This window comes from Peromyscus leucopus, chromosome 2 (genome assembly GCF_004664715.2).
Source record: "Peromyscus leucopus breed LL Stock chromosome 2, UCI_PerLeu_2.1, whole genome shotgun sequence".
Taxonomy (NCBI): Eukaryota; Metazoa; Chordata; class Mammalia; order Rodentia; family Cricetidae; genus Peromyscus; species Peromyscus leucopus.
Window position 1 is genome coordinate 117576145 of NC_051064.1, and position 19454 is coordinate 117595598.

Here is a 19454-nt window from a genome sequence, read left to right on the forward strand (position 1 = left end):
CCATCCAAAACAGATCTGCTTGTTGTGTAAAATGTGGATTTGGATAATTTTGAATACAGAGAGGGAATATTTGTATACCCATACTTTTTTTCTTAATTTGAATCTTGTATCTTTTATTTATATTTTTTTCTCATTAAAGTTTAATGGGTCTCTAAAGTTTTGTCATTTTTTTTTTTTTTTTTTTTTTTTTTTTTGAGTCAGAGTCTCAATGTGTAGAACAGTCTGGCTAGAAGCATGGTTTGTAGACCCTGCTGACCTTGACTTAATCCCCCCACTTCAGCCTCTTGAATGACCAGTTTATAAGCTTGCAGTATCATGCCTAATATCTAGTGTATTTCCTTTTATTTTTTAAACCTCGACTGTTTATGTCAAAGCAGGCTCTAGTTTGATGCTGAATTGCCATAATACACCACCAGTCCTTCCTTCTCTTACCTGTTCAATGGTTCTCATTCCATGTCTTTGTTACCCGTACCATCTGACGTGTATCTTTTCATTGGTATCTGGTACATCCATACTGTTACCCACATAATTACCATCTGTCTTCAGAACACTTGCGTCTTTCTAACTTAAACTCTGCCTGTTAAAACAGAAACGCTCTTCCTTTCTTAGCCCTTCCTAATCAGGCTTTTACTTTGTTTTTATGAATTCAACTACTGTAGGTAGTGGGATTATACAATATTATACACTTATGATGGGCTTTTCATTTATTTCAGATATCTTCATAGTTACTCATGTGTCAGAATTTCATTTCCTTTTTAAGCCTAAATATATCCCAATATTGGTAAATATCACATTTTGTTTATTCATTTTATCTTTTGTGCTGTTGTGCATGATGCTGTTATAAATATTACTTATAAATATATATCTGCTTGAGTTCTTGTTTTTGGTGATTTTGGATATTTGCCCAGAAGTGGAACTGCTAGATCATTTGTTAGTCTGTGTTTAACTTTTGAAAAGGACTTAATACATTTTAGATTAAAATTCAGTAGACCAATTTTTTAGTATTATACAGTAAGAGTGTTTTTAAACACTTAAAGGTGCAACAGGCTTTCTGTTTTGAGCCACCAACCAGCTCACAAATCATGACATGGAACTCACTTGGTAGCCCAGGCTGGCCTCGAACTCACAGAGATCCGCCTGGCTCTGCCTCCCGAGTGCTGGGATTAAAGGCGTGCGCCACCACCGCCCGGCACCAGCTCTTATAACTTAACCTGTTTCTCTTCATCTGTGTTTTGCCTCTGGGTTTTTTTTTTTTATCTCTAGTGGCTCCCTGGATTCTGGCCCTGGGCGTGTCCCTCTCTTTCTATCTCATTCTCTCCGCCCCTCTCTTCAGCCTAGATCTCTCCTCATACTTATTCTGTCCACCAGCTCCACCTATTCCTCTCCTGCCTAGCTATTGGCCATTCAGCTTTTTATTAGAGCAGTTGGGGGCTTTAGGCAGGCAAGGTGAAACAAATGCAACACACCTTTACATAATTAAACAAATATAGCATAAACAAATGTAACACATCTTTACATCTTTAACAAAGGCAGCACAAACAAATGCAACACACCTTTATGCAGTTAAAGTAATATTCCACAGCATAAACAAATGTAACACATCTTTGCCTAATTAAAGTAATATTCTACAACATAAAGGCCATCTAAACTATACTTTAAAATCATGTTCTTCCTGAGATTCCTAAACTGCAAAAGGAATTTGTTAACATGAATTCAAATGAGAGAGCAGTGTTGATAGGCTGTGAACGTCAGTAACAGCTGCCACTCCTGCTTAAAATAATGCCCTTCTTCTTAAACAGCTGTGAGTTTTTCTTGAAACTCTTCATGTTCAGACCTGCCTAAGAAAGCCCTAAAGGCATATTAGAAACATGATCTGTACAGACCATTGAAATCTAGAGGAGTTAAACATCAAGTATTCTTTCCCTAGATTACATAATAACAAAAATAAAAACAGAAATCGTTTCCATGGGGAGGACCTAGGTGACCACTGGGGACTTGAGGGTATTGTAACCTTCCAGCTGATCTTGATAATAATATTCAAAGACAACCAGTATTTAAGTTTTTTTTTTCCTTTTTCAAATGTTTCCTATAATTTTGCTTCTCAGGGAAGAGGTAAATGACAAATTACGGGACATGCCAGATGGTACTTTCTTAGTGCGTGATGCCTCAACAAAAATGCAGGGGGACTATACATTGACTTTGAGGTAAGTGCTTTTCTGCCTTTGGCTAGTGTCTTCCTAGCGTGAGTATATAGAGTTCTGTATTTTGCTTAAATATTTACATATTTTCCATATTTTTATTTAGATATATAATTTTTAGTTTAGCTAACATTTTAACTTTAAAATCCCTTTCCTGGGGGTTGGGGATTTAGCTCAGTGGTAGAGCACTTGCTTAGCTCCGGAGGGGGAAAAAATCCCTTTCCTGTACATAAAATATTTAAATATAAAATTATGCCTATTTCATTTTTATATTTTAAATATATGTAGCAATAAAATAAAAACGCTAAAATTCCTAAATGTTATTGAGTAAGGAATATATTATCTTATTCTCTTACTTCATTAATGAAGTAAATGTCATGGGTATAGCTCAAGGTTATTAATGAGCGAGCCTAACTCTCTAAAAATTCTATTTTTTCCTAGTGTGGGCTCTAGGAAGTAGAACTCAGCATAATTTTGACAGATTAGTATATATAGACATTAAAACAGCCCTCAGCCTGTACTTGCCGTCCATATGGACATATTAGTATTTTATAAATGGTAGAGATATTAAAATTTATACTTATAAATATGGGACATATATTAAAAACAGGTTAAGAGAAACTGTTAAATATTTCAACATTTATTTTTATTCATTAGAATCACATAATTGTGAGCTGGAGAGATGGCTCAGTATTTAAGAGCAGATGTAGCTCTTGAGGACCTGATTTTGGTGGTTCTTTGTATCCACATCAGGTGGCCTACAACTGCCTGTAACTGCAGCTCCAGAAGATCAGATGCCCTCTCTGACCTCCATAAACATGTGCCTAATTTAAATAAAAATAAAATATTAAAATCACCTAATTGTAATAAAGTTTAGTGATTTGTTTGTATAATATTAGTGGTTCATTCATTTACTCGGTCATTAAAGCTTCATATATGCTAGGCAAGTGCTCTACCTCTACCACTACATTCCCCAGCCATTTACTTATTTATCTGTTGAAGCAGAGTCTTACTGTTTAGCTCTGGTTAAACTGGAACTCGTTATATAGACAGAGCTGGCTTTGACCTCAAGAGATCCACCACCTCTGCCTCCCTGTACTGTAATTAAAGGATTAAAAGTGTGTGTGAGGTATGTGTGTGGGCACATGTCTTGTAGCACTCATGTGGAGGTCAAAGGGCAACTTTGTGGAGTCAGTTCTGTTTTCACCTTTAATTGGGTACTGTAAACAGAGTTTTTTGAGTTTTTTGGTCCCGACTGCCTGGTCCCAAATAAACACTCAAGAGGCTTATATATGTATATAAATGCTTGACCAATAGCTCAGGCTTATTACTAACTAGCTCTTACATTTAAATTAACCCATTTGTAGCATGAATCTTAAAAGTTCTTATTAATGAAATCAAACCTGAGGCCAGTTATTGGGGTGAACTGGAAGATCAGAGAACCAGAACAAGCCACAGCTACCTCACCTCACCGGATCCTCACCTGGTCTTGTTTCCTCAGACTGGAGGCCTCTGAGTCCTCATCCAGAATGGGTCTCAGCTGAACTGTTGCTAGAAGCCTAAAAGCTTAACCAGTTAAATGCCTAACCAGGCCAAATGCTTCTAGTTCCTGGTCCTCACACCTTATGTATCTTTCTGCCTTCTACCATCACTCCCTGGGATTAAAGACATGAATCACCATGCTTGGCTGTATCTTTGAACACATGGATTTCTGTCTAGCTCTGCCTCCCAAGTGCTGGGGTTAAAGGCATGTGCTACCACTGCCTATCCTCTATGTTTCATATTGTGGCTGTTCTGTCTCTGACCCCAGATAAGTTTATTAGGGTGCACAGTATTTTGGGGAACACAATACTACCATACCCATTCCTATTAATCTATGTATTGCCGTGGGTTTCATGGCTTTACCTGTCCTCTAGCATCTTGCTTCTTGGGCAGCTTGCTGGCATCTACCCTGGCTCCCTGTTTCTTCATCCCAGTCCTCAGTTTGATTGTCCCACTTGACTTTATCCTGCCTTGCTATAGGCCAATCAACTTTATTACTAATCAATGAGAGTAATATATATTCACAGCATACAGAAGGATTATCCCACAGCAGGGTACTATGAAGCAAACCATATTGTCAGGGTTGTACAGTAAATGGTGCCTTTACCTACTGCGCCATCTCACTGGACCCCTAGAATTTTTCTTTTCTTTTCTTTTTTTCTCTCTTAGGGTTTCTCTGTGTAGCCCTGGCTATTCTGGAACTTGTTCTATAGATCAGGCTGGCCCTGAACTCAGAAATGCACCTGCCTATGCCTCCAGTGCTGGAATTAAAGGCATGCACCACCATGCCAGGCTCTAGAAATTTTTTCCCCCTGGAACTCACTCTGTAGACCAGGATGGCTTCAAACAAGGAGATCCACTTATTTCTGCCTCCCAAGTGCTGGGATTTAAGGCATGTACCACTGCCCAGCTATAAAATGCTTTTAATCTCACTGAGATGCTATTTTATCCCTAAATTCTTAATCATAACTAACTAAAAATAAGTTATTTATGTTATACATAATAGTAAAGCCTGTAAATGTTATATAAGATAGTTAGGCAGGTAAAGGTACTTGCTGCCATACCTGATGACTTGAGTTTAATCTCTAGGACATATATGGTAGAAGGAGAGAACTGACTCCTATAAATTGTTTCCTAACCTCCACAGACTCAATAGCATGTGTACAACCCCTCCCAGTACATACATACATACATACATACAAACATACATATATACATACATGGGATAAATTTTTAAAGTTATATAACTTAGCTGAAGATTCAGTATTCTTCAGGAGTAAAAACAAGCAGTGATTTCTAGTCGAGGACCACCTTTAGGATTTGATGCTAAAAGGAATTAGGTTGGGGAGTTGGCTCAGTGGTTAGGAGCACTGCTGCAGAAGACCTGGGTTCAATTCCCAGCACCCACATGGGCAGCTCACACCAACCATCTGAGGTTCTGATCCTAGGGAATCTGACATCCTCTTTTGACCTTGGTGGGTACCAGTCATGCCTGGAGTGTATATATATATATATATACATACATACACACACATATACAAGCAAAACACCTGTACACGTATAATAATAAAATTTGTTTTGTTTTGTTTTGTTGAGACAGGGTTTCTCTATGTAGCCCTGGCTGTTCTGGAACTCACTTTGTAGACCAGGTTGGCTTCAAACTCACAGAGATCCTCCTATCTTTGCCTCCTCAGTGCTGGGATTAAAGGTGTGCAACACCATACCTGGCTGTAATAATAAAATAATTTTTCAAAAATTAAAGGAATTTTCAATATTTCCTAGTGTACATGGATTTCTCCAGATGCCGGAATTCCTTGAATAGCATTGCTCAGAAAAGGAGCCTGTGATCTTCCTTTAGAGGCAGTCCCTTTTGTTGTTGAGCAGTAATAAAATTCAGAAGATTACCTTTGCATTGGACATTGTTTGTAGGATTAGGACTATTGATATACTTAAGACATGTGTTTACCCTGTGGAGTTTATAATCCAAGTGTGTAATAGTAGAGTAGGAGAAACAAACATACACTATATCTTAATTGTTTCATTAGAGTTTATCCAATTTATCCATCTTTCTCTTTCTTTTTGTTTTTCTTTGGTTTGTTTGTTTGTTTCAGTATACCCATAGCTGTACTGGAACTTGCTATGTAGACTAGACTGGCTTCGAACTTACAGAGATCTGCCTGCTCTCCCAACTATTCAGATTGAAGATGTATGCCACCACACTCAGCTCCTTGTTTTTAATCCCTGTAACTATTGTTCTGCATTCTGTCTCTAAATTTTATTATTTTAGGGGCCTCAAATACACAAAATCATACATTATTTTTCCTGCTGTGTCTTGCTTATCATTCTTCAGTTTAACATCTTCAAGGTTCATATATGTTATAGCATGGATTTGAATTATATTTCCAATAAGGCTGAATAATACTCTGTTCTATGCATATAATATATTTTAGTTATCTATTCATTGGTGGTAGATATTGACAAGAATGCTTTAAGGTTTTCATCCATCTAGAAAAGACTGGCAAATAGTTGGTTTTCAGTAAATATTAGACTAGAGGATAGATTAGATGAGAGGACAGGGAAGCTTTCTTAGAGTTAATGGCATTTGAACTGTCCCTTTATTGGTTTTGCTAGGCAGACAAATGATGAACTTAATTCAGTTTAATAAACAATCCCAGTGATATTTAATTACACAGGTCATCTAACAAGTTAAATCTTTTGTCTGTTGTAACTCCCACCCAGGAAGCATAGGCAGGAGGATTATACATTTAACCTTACCTGGTTAACTTACTGAGACTTTCTCAAAATAAGAAGTGAAGGGTGAAGGGGCTAGAGAGATGGCTCAGTAGTTAAGAGCACTCATTGGCTATTCTTCTAGAGGGCCTGAGTTCAGTTCCCATCACCCACATGACAGCTCACAACCATCTATAACTCCATTCCAGAATATCTGATGTCCTCTTCTGGCCTGTATGAGCACCAGGGAAGCACATGGTGCAGAGATATACATGCAGGTGCACACCCATACACATAAAAAAAAAATTAAAATAGGATGGGCATACAGCTCAGTCTTGGAGTGCTTGCTTAGCATGAATGAGGACCCTAGGTCCCAGCCCCAGTGCTGCCCGAATAACAAAACAAGTTTTGCCTAAAGGACCACTTAGGCAGGTAAAGGCAAAAGAAGTAAGAAAGCTGTATTGAACAGGAGTTAAAGTAATAAAGTTTCAAAAAATATGCCTGCCTTGGGGGCTGAAAGAAAGAAAGGCAATTTACTGTTAAGGGCATATCAAAAGCTGACTTTCATGGAAGAAATGATATTTTATGTGTAGAAACAGGTATATGAATTGCAAAAGTAGATGACACTAGGAGCAAGGAAAGATGGGAGTGAGAAATTGGGGCCATTTTTTGTGTGATCCTGTTCCGTTTGGCTCGGATTCTGGCTATGTAAAGTTTATTAACAGGAAGTGGTATGGGATAGAAGCTTTGGGGGCTTAGAGAGCCTTGCAATCTAAAACTTGGAGTTTATATTTAATATTGTAGGTGGGTAGAGAGAAGTTGTGATAAGACTATATTTTAAAAGAAAGAAGAAACACAGTAGAGGTTGTAGCTCAGTTGAAGAGTGCTTGTCTCTAGCATTTAAGAGACCTGAGTTTGAGTCTTTTCCCTTTTTTTTTTTTTTTAAATTGTATTTTTGTTTTTGAAGACACGATTCTCTGTGTACCGTTGGCTGTCCTGGAACTCCCTCTGTAGATCAGGCTGTCCTCGAACTCACAGAGATCCGCCTGCCTCTGCCTCCCAAGTGCACCACCACCGCCCTGCCTGAATTTGATTTTTAGAACCAAGTGTGCTGATTCATGCCTGTAATCTCAACAGGATCTCATAAGGATCCTAAATTCAAGGTTGGACCTGACTATATAAGGAGTATGAGGCCAGTCTGAGCCATATGAGACCCTGTCTTAAAACAACAAAACAATAAAAGAAACATCCTTAGGAAGCTTTTACAAAGTGAAGAGTATTCGTGATTGAATTCAAGATTTATTGCTTAATCATTTAACATTCATCGAATACTAACAGTGTTCAAGTACTCTTCTAGGCAAAGAAAATGACAACATAATATGGCCTCTCCGTAGTGTTTTTATTCTTGGTGAGAGAAAGGAAGGGAACACAGGAAGACAAAATAAGCACATTAGAAAAGAAATGAGATGAAATAACGTCATAGCCTGTGAAATACTGCACAAGGGAGCATGACCTGCTGGGGAAGGAGTTTAAGGAGGACTTTTGAGGTAATGACCTCTGAGAGCTGAAGGATTAGAAATCGCCAGCCAGAAAGGTATCCCCAGAGGAGGGAACAAAAAATACAAAACCAACAATTTGGGGGACGATTTAATGGCTCTGACAAATGCAAAGACTATGTTGTTTTCAAGCAGAGTAAGTGATGAAGTTGAAATTTGAAATTAGAAGAGAAAGTTAAGAGACTCCCCCTGCCCCCTTGGTTTTTCAAGACAAGGTTTCTCTGTGTAGTTTTGGTGCCTGTCTTGGATCTCCATCTGTAGACCAGGCTGGCCTCGAACTCACAGAGATCTGCCTGCCTCTGCCTCCCAAGTGCTGGGATTAAAGGCATGTGCCACTGACAACGCCCAGCAAGACTTTTTTTTTTTTAAGAGAATAATTACATAGCTACGAAACAGACTAAAGAAGAATAGTTTGAGAAAGTGAAAGCAAAGAGTAACATCATCAGAGTCATGTGACAATGATGTATTAAGAAGTGAGAGGCAATGGTGATGCACGCCTTTAATCCCAGCACTTGGGAGGCAGAAACAGGAGATCTCTGAGTTTGAGGCCAGCCTGGTCTACATAGTGAGTTCCAGGACAGCTAGGGCTGCACAGTGAGAAGCTGTCTTGAAGAAAGAAAAGCAACAGCAGCAGCAGCAACAAGCAACAGGTGGCTGGGGATGTGGCTTACTGGGTGAAAGGGTTTTCTGCTAAGCCTAATGATTTGTTCAGCCCTGGGACCCTCAGGGTAGAAGGAAAGAACCAATCTTGAACGTTGTCCTATGACCTCCATAAACAATGTAATACATGAACATCTTTTTAAAGGAAGAGAGACGCCGGTGTTCCTCCTTAGATGGTAGAATGCTTATCTACACACACACACACACACACACACACACACACACACACACACACACACACACACACACACGAATCCCTAAATTGCATCTCTAGAACCATGTAAGCCAGCTGCCATGTAATCCCAGCCAGAACTGGATCGGGGAACAGGATAGTCTAGAGTTCAAGGCTATCCTTGGCTAGTAGAGTTTGCTGGCAGTTTGCTGACCCTCCTCAGAACAACAACCCCCAGAACCATAGAAAAAGAAAGAGCAGGAAGAGAAGGAAGGACTGGGGACAAGAAGACAGAGTCTGGATTTGTTAAAAGTTACTGGTGATCCTTCCATGGGAGAGATGAAAGCAAAATTGGGTTGTAGAGAATAGCAGTGAAGAAGCTCTCGGGTCCTTAGCCAGCATTTAACTGGGGCTGGTGGGATGACTCCGTGGTTAAAGGCACTTGCTGTGCACAGTCTAACAACCTAAGTTCAGTCTCCAGAGACTAGTGACATGTGCCATTCCCCCAATAATGGTATATTTTTAAAAACACACGTAAAACAACTATATAAACTTAGTAACCAGATGGTCTATAAGAATACTATTTACTTAAAAATGTTTAGAATCTGTTGTCTGTCTGGCATTGGCCAGGTGCTAGGATACAAAGAAGAATGTCACGAATTTTTGTTGTTGTTGTTTAAGAAGATTAAGGGAGAGAGACATAACTAAAAATTCACAACGATGTGTCTTCATTTCTCTACTGCTCTGCTTAGAGTCCATGGTCCATTATTACAATTACCTCTGTAAAAATATCCTCAATTTTTCTTAAATTCAACTCTACTTACTTGCCTTCACTTGAGAAGCTGAATGTGGAGAAAAAGCCAAAAACCCCTCTGATTGATTTCACAGAGAGTTCTTGACTACTGATCTTAAATGGACCTTATTAGCATCTAGCTTCATTTCTGCATTTCATAATCCCTTTACCCTCTCATTTTCGACAACCTACATGTTCCTTGTTTTCAGCTCAGATCTGCAATTCTCCCTTTTAGCTAAGAAACATTCTTCCTGTTTCACTAGGAATGTATACACATAAGATAACTTCATATTCTTTTTTAAAAATAGATTTTAAGAAATAATTTAACTTTATTTTATCTACATTGGTGTGAAGTATCACATCCCCTGGAACAGTTACAGACAGTTGTGAGCTGCCATGTGGGTGCTGGGAGTTGAACCTGGGTCCTCTGGAAGAGTAGCCAGGGCTTTTAACTGCTGAGCCATCTCTCCAGCCCCAACTTCCTCATACTCTTACTCTTATAGCTATCAGTATTTGCTCACTAGGGTGAACACTTTGCCTTTCTCCAAGTCTGGTGAATGATTGCTTCAGAATGATTCTATTTGTGTAATGGCTCTTATCCATCCCTCTAACCCGCTGATGTCCATCACTCTATGGATTATCCTGTCTAAATTTTAGGACTACAGCTCAGTGGTAGACCACTTGTTTTGCATAAACGAAGCCCTAGGTTCAGTCTCTGGTATTGCCCCGTCCTCCTCTTCCCCAATTATCCTGTTGTCTTTTTTCTTTCCTCGTTTTCCTCTTCTTCCTTTAAAAAAAAAAAAAACAAAACGAAACAACAACAAAACTGGGTCTCACTGTGTAGCCTGGCTGACCTGAAATTAACTGTTTAGACCAGGCTGACCTTAAACTCACAGAGATCTCATCTCTGCTGTGATCAAAGGTATGTGCCATCAAATTAGGCCTTATCTTTGATTCATTTTAGTTGGATTTGTGTGCTTTTCATTAGCTAAAACCTTTTAAGATTTCATTCAAGGTCTTACTTTGCCAAACTCAATGCTTATTAGATCTGTTGATAATTTTATTTTGAAAACTTTATTTTGAAATACTATTTTCAAACAAGAGTTAATTATGTGTTTTTGTTTGGGTAAGTGCATGTGAGTATAAGGCCTATGGAAGCCAGAAGAGGCTGCTGATCTGGAGCTGGAGTGGCAGGTGTTTGTGGGCTTCTTGAGGTGGAGCAGAGGACCTGAATTTTGTCCCCAGCACCTCTTTCCAGCAGCTCACAACCCTCTATAAATCTGGCTCCAGAGGATCTGAAGCCTTTGGCCTCATCAGACACTGCAAGTTTGAACCACACACATATAATTAAAAATAGTAAGTCTTTTTTTTTTTTTTTTTTTAAAGTAAAGGCTTACTATAGTTCACAAGCCATTTCATGATCTTATATCTCCTCCTACACTGCTTCCTCTCCTCTCTTTTGGTCATTCAGCCCCAGAATCTTGGGCCTCCTTGCCGTTTTTTTGTTTGAATTTTTTTTTTTTTTTTAAAGATGATGTCACTATGTAGCCTGGAACTTTATTTGTATTTTTGCTTTTTAAAATTTCTTTGTGTGTGTGTGTGTGTCTGTCTGTCTGTCTGCCTGCCTGCCTGCATGTGTGCCATAGTGTACTTAACGGAGATCAGAGGGCAATTTATGGGTGCTGTTTTTTTCCTTCTACTGAGTAGGTTCTGTGGATTGAGCTGAAGTTGTCAGGATTGATGCCAAGGTTCATACCTGATACAGCTGTCTCTGTAACTCTTCTTTAATTTTCTATTTTTAGCCCGAGGGAAGAGGATTGCCACAAATTTGAGGCCAGCATTATCTACACAGCAAATTTCAGGCCAACCTGGGTGACAGTATAAAACCCTTTCTCAAAAAGCCAAAACCCAAACAATGAAAAGCCCCACAACCCAAAAGTCAAAATGCAACCCTCTCCTCCTCAAACCACAGACCTGTAAAATACACATATGGGCTTTTAAGTTCTGTGAGAGTATGGACTGTATATGGCATGTTTGTCCTCGTGTCCCTAGGAGTTCATGTAGTTACTGGTACACAGTAGATGTTTGTGGGGTCTGTAAACAATGGGGCGGGCAGAGTAACCATTTGAGTGAGGCAGGAAGGAAATCTAGTTCAACATGACTTAGTTAGCCCGTGTTGGTTCAAACTTTTAGAATCTGACCCTGAGCAGTTTATTTTAGACATACTTAAGCACAGCACAATTTTGGAAAAAAGTTTCTTGATGATAATTAACTCAACTCTGTGTATACAACAGACATGTTGACATGAAAACTCTTTACAAAGTCCACATGGCCTCTTCCAAATGATGAGGTCCATTGACTCAGAAACAAAGCTCAAGATAAGGGTCCAGGGAGAATGACTGAAGTAAACACAATAGCCTGTGGGAGTCAGGAGTGGCCTGGTCCTAGGCTGTTGTAAAGTACAGGTGCCATCTCCTGTAAGGAAGGGTTTTATTGACTGAGAAGCAATGCTTCCTCTAGGGAGGAAGAGTCTGGGATAAACAAACATAATAGTCTGGGGGATTCAGGTTAAGACTAGCTCTAAAAGGGGGCTGGAGAGATGGCTCAGCAGTTAAGAACACTGGCTGCTCTTCCATGGGTCCTGAGTTTAATTCCCAGCAACCACACTGTGGCTCACAACCATCTGTAATGGAATCTTATGCCCTGTTCTGGTGTGCAGACAAACATTCAGACAGAGCACTCATATACATAAATAAATCTCTCTCTCTCCTCCTCCTCCTCCTCCTCCTCCTCCCCCCTCTCTGTCTTGTGGGGGGTTTCGAGACAGGATATCTCTGTGTAGTTTTGGTGCCTGTCCTGGGTCTTGCTCTGTAGACCAGGCTGGCCTCAAACTCACAGAGATCTGCCTGGCTCCGCCTCCCAAGTGCTGGGATTAAAGGCGTGCGCCACCACTGCCCAGCCAGTTTGAATGAATTTTAAGAGAGAGCATCTTGGATTTATTTTCAGTATAAGTGTATATATAAACCTGTAGTAATCACAAATGATTAGGTGGTCCTTCTAATGTGCATTTTATAGGGATAGTTCATCATCCATCTAAATACTGACCTAACCCTTGTGTAATTTGAATTTTAACCAGTCCGTAGACTCAGGCCTATCTTGTTTAGTCTTTCACAAATCCCAGTGTATCATCTGTCATGTATAATAAATGTACAGCATACAAAAATATAAAACCCCTCCCCCATTTCACGATGCTGTTAGAAAAATGAATGGGAGTAGCACAGTATTTTGCTGTTATGTAATGAATCAGCCTGATGAGGGTTTAGATTATGCTCCCAGGGGCTTATAAAAATCATTGCTATTTTAATTAAAATTTTAATTTTAGTTATAAATTATTTTTTTCTTTTTCCTTATTTCCCCCTTTTTTATTTTCTTCTCTTTGGTTTTCTTTTCTGGGGCAAGGTCTTGCCTTGTAGCCCAGATATACCAACCTCACACTTAACGATTCTCCTTCAGCGGTTCAGGATTACAGGCATATGCTGCCACACTTGGTCTCATAAATGATCTTTTTTGTTTGTTTGGCTTTTTTTTTCTTTCTCTCTCTCTCTCTCTCTCTCTCTCTCTCTCTCTCTCTTTTTTTTTTTTTTTTTTTGAGACAGGGTTTCCCTGTGTAGTTTTGGTCCCTGTTCTGGATCTTGCTCTGTAGACCAGGCTGGCCTCGAACTCACAGAGATCCGCCTGGCTCTGCCTCCCGAGTGCTGGGATTAAAGGCATACGCCACCACTGCCTGGCCTATAAATGATCTTTTAAGGGATTATTTGGGTTTGACTCAGTAAATAAAGGTGGTCTGGACTACTTAAGCATCAAATTATATCTGTAGTAAAACCTTGAATGTTTTGGTGATACTGAGACAAACGTTTATAATTCCCTCTGCTTAGACACAGCTGTCCTGATGAGATTGCCTTTGTTCTCTGTGACATAATTTAAAAACAATTCACAAAAAAACAAAAGAAATAATTTACTTATGTTTTAGTAATATTTTGGGCTAAATTTGTTGATACTGGATGTTGTATACATTTTGGTTTTTTGTTTGGTTTTGTTTTTGAGACAGTGTCTCTCCATGTAGTCCTGACTGTCCTGGAACTCATGGTATAGACCAGGGTAGCATGGAGTACACAGGCCCGAGATTAAAGATGTGTACTGCCACGTTCAACCTAGATGTGTTGATTTTTTAATAACCAAGGTATTTTATGAACAAAACAAATAGGAAAAAACAAAGGAAAGAAACAGGTCAGGTGTGATGGCCCTGCACTTGGAAGCAGAGCCAAGCAGATCTGTTTTTCAAGGCAAGTTTGACCCATAGAGCAAGCTCAAGGACAGCCATGGCTATAGAGAAACCTTGTCTCAAGAACACACAACAAAACAAAGGAGAAGAAGAAGAAGGAGGAGGAGGAGGAGGGAAGGAAGGAAGGAAGGAAGGAAGGAAGAAAGAAAGAAAGAAAGAAAGAAAGAAAGAAAGAAAGAAAGAAAGAAAGAAAGAAATTAGGTAAGAAAATAATATATGCCAGGTGGTGGTGGTACACACCTTTAATCCCAGCACTCTGGAGGCAGAGGCAGGTGGATCTCTGTGAGTTGAGACCAGCCTGGTTTACAGAGCGAGTTCCAGGACAGCCAGGGCCACATAGGGAAATCCTGTCTTGAAAAAACAAACAACAACAATAAAAAGGAATATATACTTGCATATACACTGTTAATATATGCTGTTTTATCACCTCCAACCGTATTAGCATAATAATACATTTATTTGATGTGAATTAAATTTTTATATCTCTATATGAAATTAGTGTTTTAAGAGAATTCTGAGAACAATGCTACAGTTATTGTTTTGTTGTTTACAGGAAGGGAGGCAATAATAAATTAATAAAGATCTATCATCGGGATGGTAAATACGGCTTTTCTGACCCCCTGACATTTAATTCTGTGGTGGAGCTCATTAACCACTATCACCATGAATCTCTTGCTCAGTACAATCCCAAACTCGATGTGAAGCTGATGTACCCGGTATCCAGATACCAACAGGTATGACCATAGACATTCTCACAGCATTATTTCATATAATTTTATTCTATTTTTCAGGCTTATTGGTTAAAAAGAAGTCTAGTTTATATTTATTTTTCCAGTTATTCTTGAGTGTGGTGGTGCTTGCCTTTAAGGCAGGTGGATCTCTGAGTTTTAGGCCAACCAGGGCAATGTAAAACCCTATTCCCCTCCCCTCCCCCCCCAAAAGAAAAGAAAAAGATACATTTCCTAAGTAGCATTTTAGGTATTTTAGCTTAGTTTTTTTCAATTTTGTTTTTTGAAATAGGGTTTCATGTAGGTAGGCTGGCTTTGAAATCACTATGTAGCTGATGGTGACCTTGAGTTTATGATTTTCCTGCCCCAGTCTCTTGAGTTCTTGGGATTTTAGGTTTTTGCTATCATACCTCACGTGTGTGTGTGTGTGTGTGTGTGAGAGAGAGAGAGAGAGAGAGAGAGAGAGAGAGAGAGAGAGAGAGAGAGAGAGAGAGAGGGAGGGAGGGAGGGAGGAGAATCTTATTCTTACTTATGAATGCTTGGCTTATTTCTAGCCAACTTTTCTTTTTTTTTGTTTTTTGTTTTTTGTTTTTCGAGACAAGGTTTCTCTGTGTAGCTTTGCGCCTTTCCTGGAACTCACTTGGTAGCCCAGGCTGGCCTCGAACTCACAGAGATCCGCCTGGCTCTGCCTCCCGAGTGCTGGGATTAAAGGCGTGCGCCACCACCGCCCGGCAAGCCAACTTTTCTTAAATTATCCTGTCTACCTTTTGCCTCTGGGCTTTTACCTTTCTCTATTCTATATACCTTTCTTTACTTCTTACTCTGTGTCTGGGTGTGTGGCTGTGTGGCTGGCCCCTGATGCCCTCTCTCCTTCTCCTTTTCTCTTTTTCTCCTTCTATTTATCCTCTCTCCATTGCCAGCCCCACCTATCCCTCTCCTGCCTAGCTATTTGCCATTCAGCTCATTAGACCAATCAGGTGTTTTAGACAGGCAAAATAACACAGCTTCACAGAGTTAAACAAATGCAACATAAAAGAACACATCTTTGCATCATTAAATAAATGTTCCACAACATAAACAAATGTAACAAATCTTAATATTCTACAGCATCTGTAGTCTCACTTTCTTACATAAAAAGTTACTCATTTGGTGAGACCTTATCTTTTTTAATTTAAAAATTGTGTATGTATGCATGCATGTGCACGTGTGCATGTCTATGTGCCCTTGTGCCTATGTGCCTGTGCCTGCAAAGGCCAGAAGACATGACATTACATCTGGAGCTGGAATTACAGGAAGTTGTAAACTGCTGGAGGTGGGTGCTGGGAATGAACTTGGGTTCTCTGAAAGAGCACAAGTGTTCCCACTGAGCCATCTCTCCAATCCCTCCAGTCTTTTTTTTTTTTTTAATTTTGTTATATTTTGCTTTATGTTTTTGCCTGCTTGTATGTCTGTGCATTTATGTATGTGCATGGTGCCCACTGAGGCCAGAGGAGGGCATTGGATTCTCCTGGAACTGGAGTTACAGATGGTTGTGAGCCACCATGTGGGTGCTGGAAATGAAACCCAAGTTCTCTGGAAGAGCACCAGTGCTCTTAAGCACTGAGCCATTTCTCTAGCTCCATATTTTTTAATTTTTAAAATAAAATACTTGTACCTGACTTATAATCTGATCTTAGTGTCACTAAAAAGTGTTTTGCTTGCTGGGTGGGTGGTGTGTTCCTTTAATCCCAGCATTAGAGAGGCGAGGAGTGCTGTAAGTTCCAGGCCAGCCTGGTCTGCATAGTGAGACCCTGTCTCAAGAACCAGAACAGAACAAAATCCTCACCAAATCAAACAAAGTGTTTTTGGTGCTTGGTATTAAAATTTCTGAAGTTGAAATATAATTTGAATGTAAATAGACCTGGAAAAACATGTCAGAATTAATAACATTCCTTCATTTTATTTTTGTTTGCCTGTGTAGGACCAGTTGGTAAAAGAAGATAACATTGATGCAGTAGGTAAAAACCTGCAAGAGTTCCACTCGCAGTATCAGGAGAAGAGTAAAGAGTATGACAGGCTGTATGAAGAGTACACCAGGACATCTCAGGTGAGAGCTCTTGTTTGGGGATGGTCTTTGTGCAGTGTTAGTGTTCTCACATTCTGAGTAGTTGGCTGGACGGTCTGCTGCCTTCCTTTCTTAACTGCCTTTTGGGATTTTGATGATACAAAAATACTCCCACTCATACCTTTTTTGTTATTGTTGTTAAAGATAGAATTTTCTGTCGGCATTAACCAGGGGGTTAGGAATATGACTTAACTTAAACAGAATGCATCTTGTTTGCCTATCAGGTTTGATCCTTGCATCACATAAAGCTGGGTGTGGTGGTGCAAGTCTTTGATCCCTGGCACTGGGGAGCTGGAAGCAGGAGGATCAGAAATTCAAGGTCATTCTCAGCTGTGTAGCCAGCTGGAAGCTTATATGGGATACATGGGAACCTGTCTCCAAAATTTTTTTTAAATTAGGTAATATAAAACAATAGTTGTAAATTATAAAAATAAACAATGACGAATTCTAGAGATAGAAATTAATTTTTGTCCATCTGGGCAGTGCAGGGCTGTTTCATCATCTCTGCTGTTGTGAGTCTTGGATTTTTCTGTTTTATGCTCTCCTTATTTAACAGGAGCCATCACCACCATATTTCCAGTAAAAGAAAGGAAGACTAGGAAGGAAAGAGGACCCCCCCCCCCAGGGTTTCTCTGTGTTGCTCGGGCTAGCCTGGAACTCACTTTGTAAATCAGGCTGGTCTCAAACTCAGAGGTCCACCTACCTCTGGGATTAAAGGCATGTGCTGTCTCACCCAGCTAGTTTTATGCTTTTTTTTTTTTTTTTTTGGTTTTTTGAGACAGGGTTTCTCTGTGTAGCTTTGCGCCTTTTCCTGGAACTCACTTGGTAGCCCAGGCTGGCCTCGAACTCACAGAGATCCGCCTGACTCTGCCTCCCGAGTGCTGGGATTAAAGGCGTGCGCCACCACCGCCCGGCAGTTTTATGCTTTTTAAGACAAACTTATTAGATGTGTATGAGTGTTTTGCTGGCTTGTTTGTCTGTACTACGTGCATGCCTGATGCCTATGGAGGTCAGAAGAGGCATCAGAACTGGAGTTATGGATGGTTGTGAGCCATCATGTGGCGTCTTCTTCAAGAACAGTAAATGCTCTTGACCACTTAGCCATCTCTCCAGCCTAAGTTTTGTGCTTTAAAGTTTTTATTCCTATTTATTTTATGAATATGAAGTTGGTAGTAATGATCCTTCTTTGAGTCCGTGTCCCCATCCCCCCCACAGACATGGTTTCTCTGTGTGGCCTTGGCTGTCCTAGAACTCACTCTGTAGACCAAGCTGGCCTCAAACTCAGAGAGATCCACCTGCTTCTGATTCCCAAGTGCTGAGATTAAAGACATGCGCCACCGCTGCCCGGCTTTTATATATACTCTAAGCTAAAAGTTTGTTGATTTTATTGATTTTTTTCCTCCTCCCTTCTTGTCCCCTTTTCTCACCCCTCTTTCCTTTCTCTCTTCTTTCCTTCTTTATTCGTTTCTGTTTCTTTGAGACTCTGTCTTATTTATAGCTCAGTGTAGTTGCAGGTGATGCTGAATCCCTGTTCCTTCTGCCTTCACCTCAAGTGCTGCTGGTATCACAGGTGAACCCCCTTTCCTGGTTCTGCTGGTATCACAGGTGAACCCCCTTTCCTGGTTCTGCTGGTATCACAGGTGAACCTCCTTTCCTGGTTCTGCTGGTATCACAGGTGAACCCCCTTTCCTGGTTCTGCTGGTATCACAGGTGAACCTCCTTTCCTGGTTCTGCTGGTATCACAGGTGAACCCCCTTTCCTGGTTCTGCTGGTATCACAGGTGAACCCCTTTCCTGGTTCTGCTGGTATCACAGGTGAACCCCCTTTCCTGGTTCTGCTGGTATCACAGGTGAACCCCCTTTCCTGGTTCTGCTGGTATCACAGGGTGAACCCCCTTTCCTGGTTCTGCTGGTATCACAGGTGAACCCCCTTTCCTGGTTCTGCTGGTATCACAGGTGAACCCCCTTTCCTGGTTCTGCTGTGTTTTTTTTTTCTCTAATCTTCATTGTTTCCTTCCTTCTGCTAGTTCTGCATTTTGTTTGCTTTTTTTTTTCTTTTTTCCTGGTTCCTTAAGTCATCCAATTAGATTATTGATTTGAAAGCACACTTCTCTTTTTTAAAAAAAATAACGGTTATTAGTATGTATGAGGATCCTGGTGTCACTGCACACTTGTGCAGGTCAGAGAGAACTTTGTGGAGTCCTTGAGAACTTGCATGGTCTGATGGCCCGGGCCTTTTTACCCACTGTCAGTTTGCTTGCTGTTGCTCTGATAAAAAGCATGACCAGAAGCAACTTGGGAAGGAAGAGTTTGTTTCATCTTACAGTTGTAGTCCATCCTGAAGGGAAGTCAGAGCAGGAGCTGGAACAGAAACCATGGAGGAGTGCTGCTTTCTGGCTTGCTCCCTGGGCTTGCTCAGTTTGCTTTCTTTGACAACCCAGGACACCTGTTCAGGGGTGTTAACCACTCACAGTGGACTGGGCCCTTTCATATCAATTATTAATCCAGAAAGTGTCCCACACACTTTTCCTACAGGCCAGTATGATGTACACATTTTCTCAATGAGGTTTTCTCTTCTGAGATGGCCCTACCTTGGGTTAAGCTACAAAAGTAACCAGCACACCAACTGA

General features: G+C 40.2%; 1 protein-coding gene across 3 annotated transcripts in view; it reads left to right on the plus strand.

Moving 5' to 3' along the window:
* The window catches only part of Pik3r3 (phosphoinositide-3-kinase regulatory subunit 3), a 99130-nt gene that overhangs the window by 53317 nt on the left and 26359 nt on the right, over positions 1-19454 (plus strand). For all 3 annotated transcript variants that reach the window (XM_028889480.2, XM_028889489.2, XM_028889498.2), the window contains 3 exons: positions 2106-2204; positions 14547-14727; positions 16682-16807. In XM_028889480.2, coding sequence (XP_028745313.1) covers positions 2106-2204; positions 14547-14727; positions 16682-16807 — 406 coding nt within the window. The remainder of the gene's footprint in view (positions 1-2105; positions 2205-14546; positions 14728-16681; positions 16808-19454) is intronic.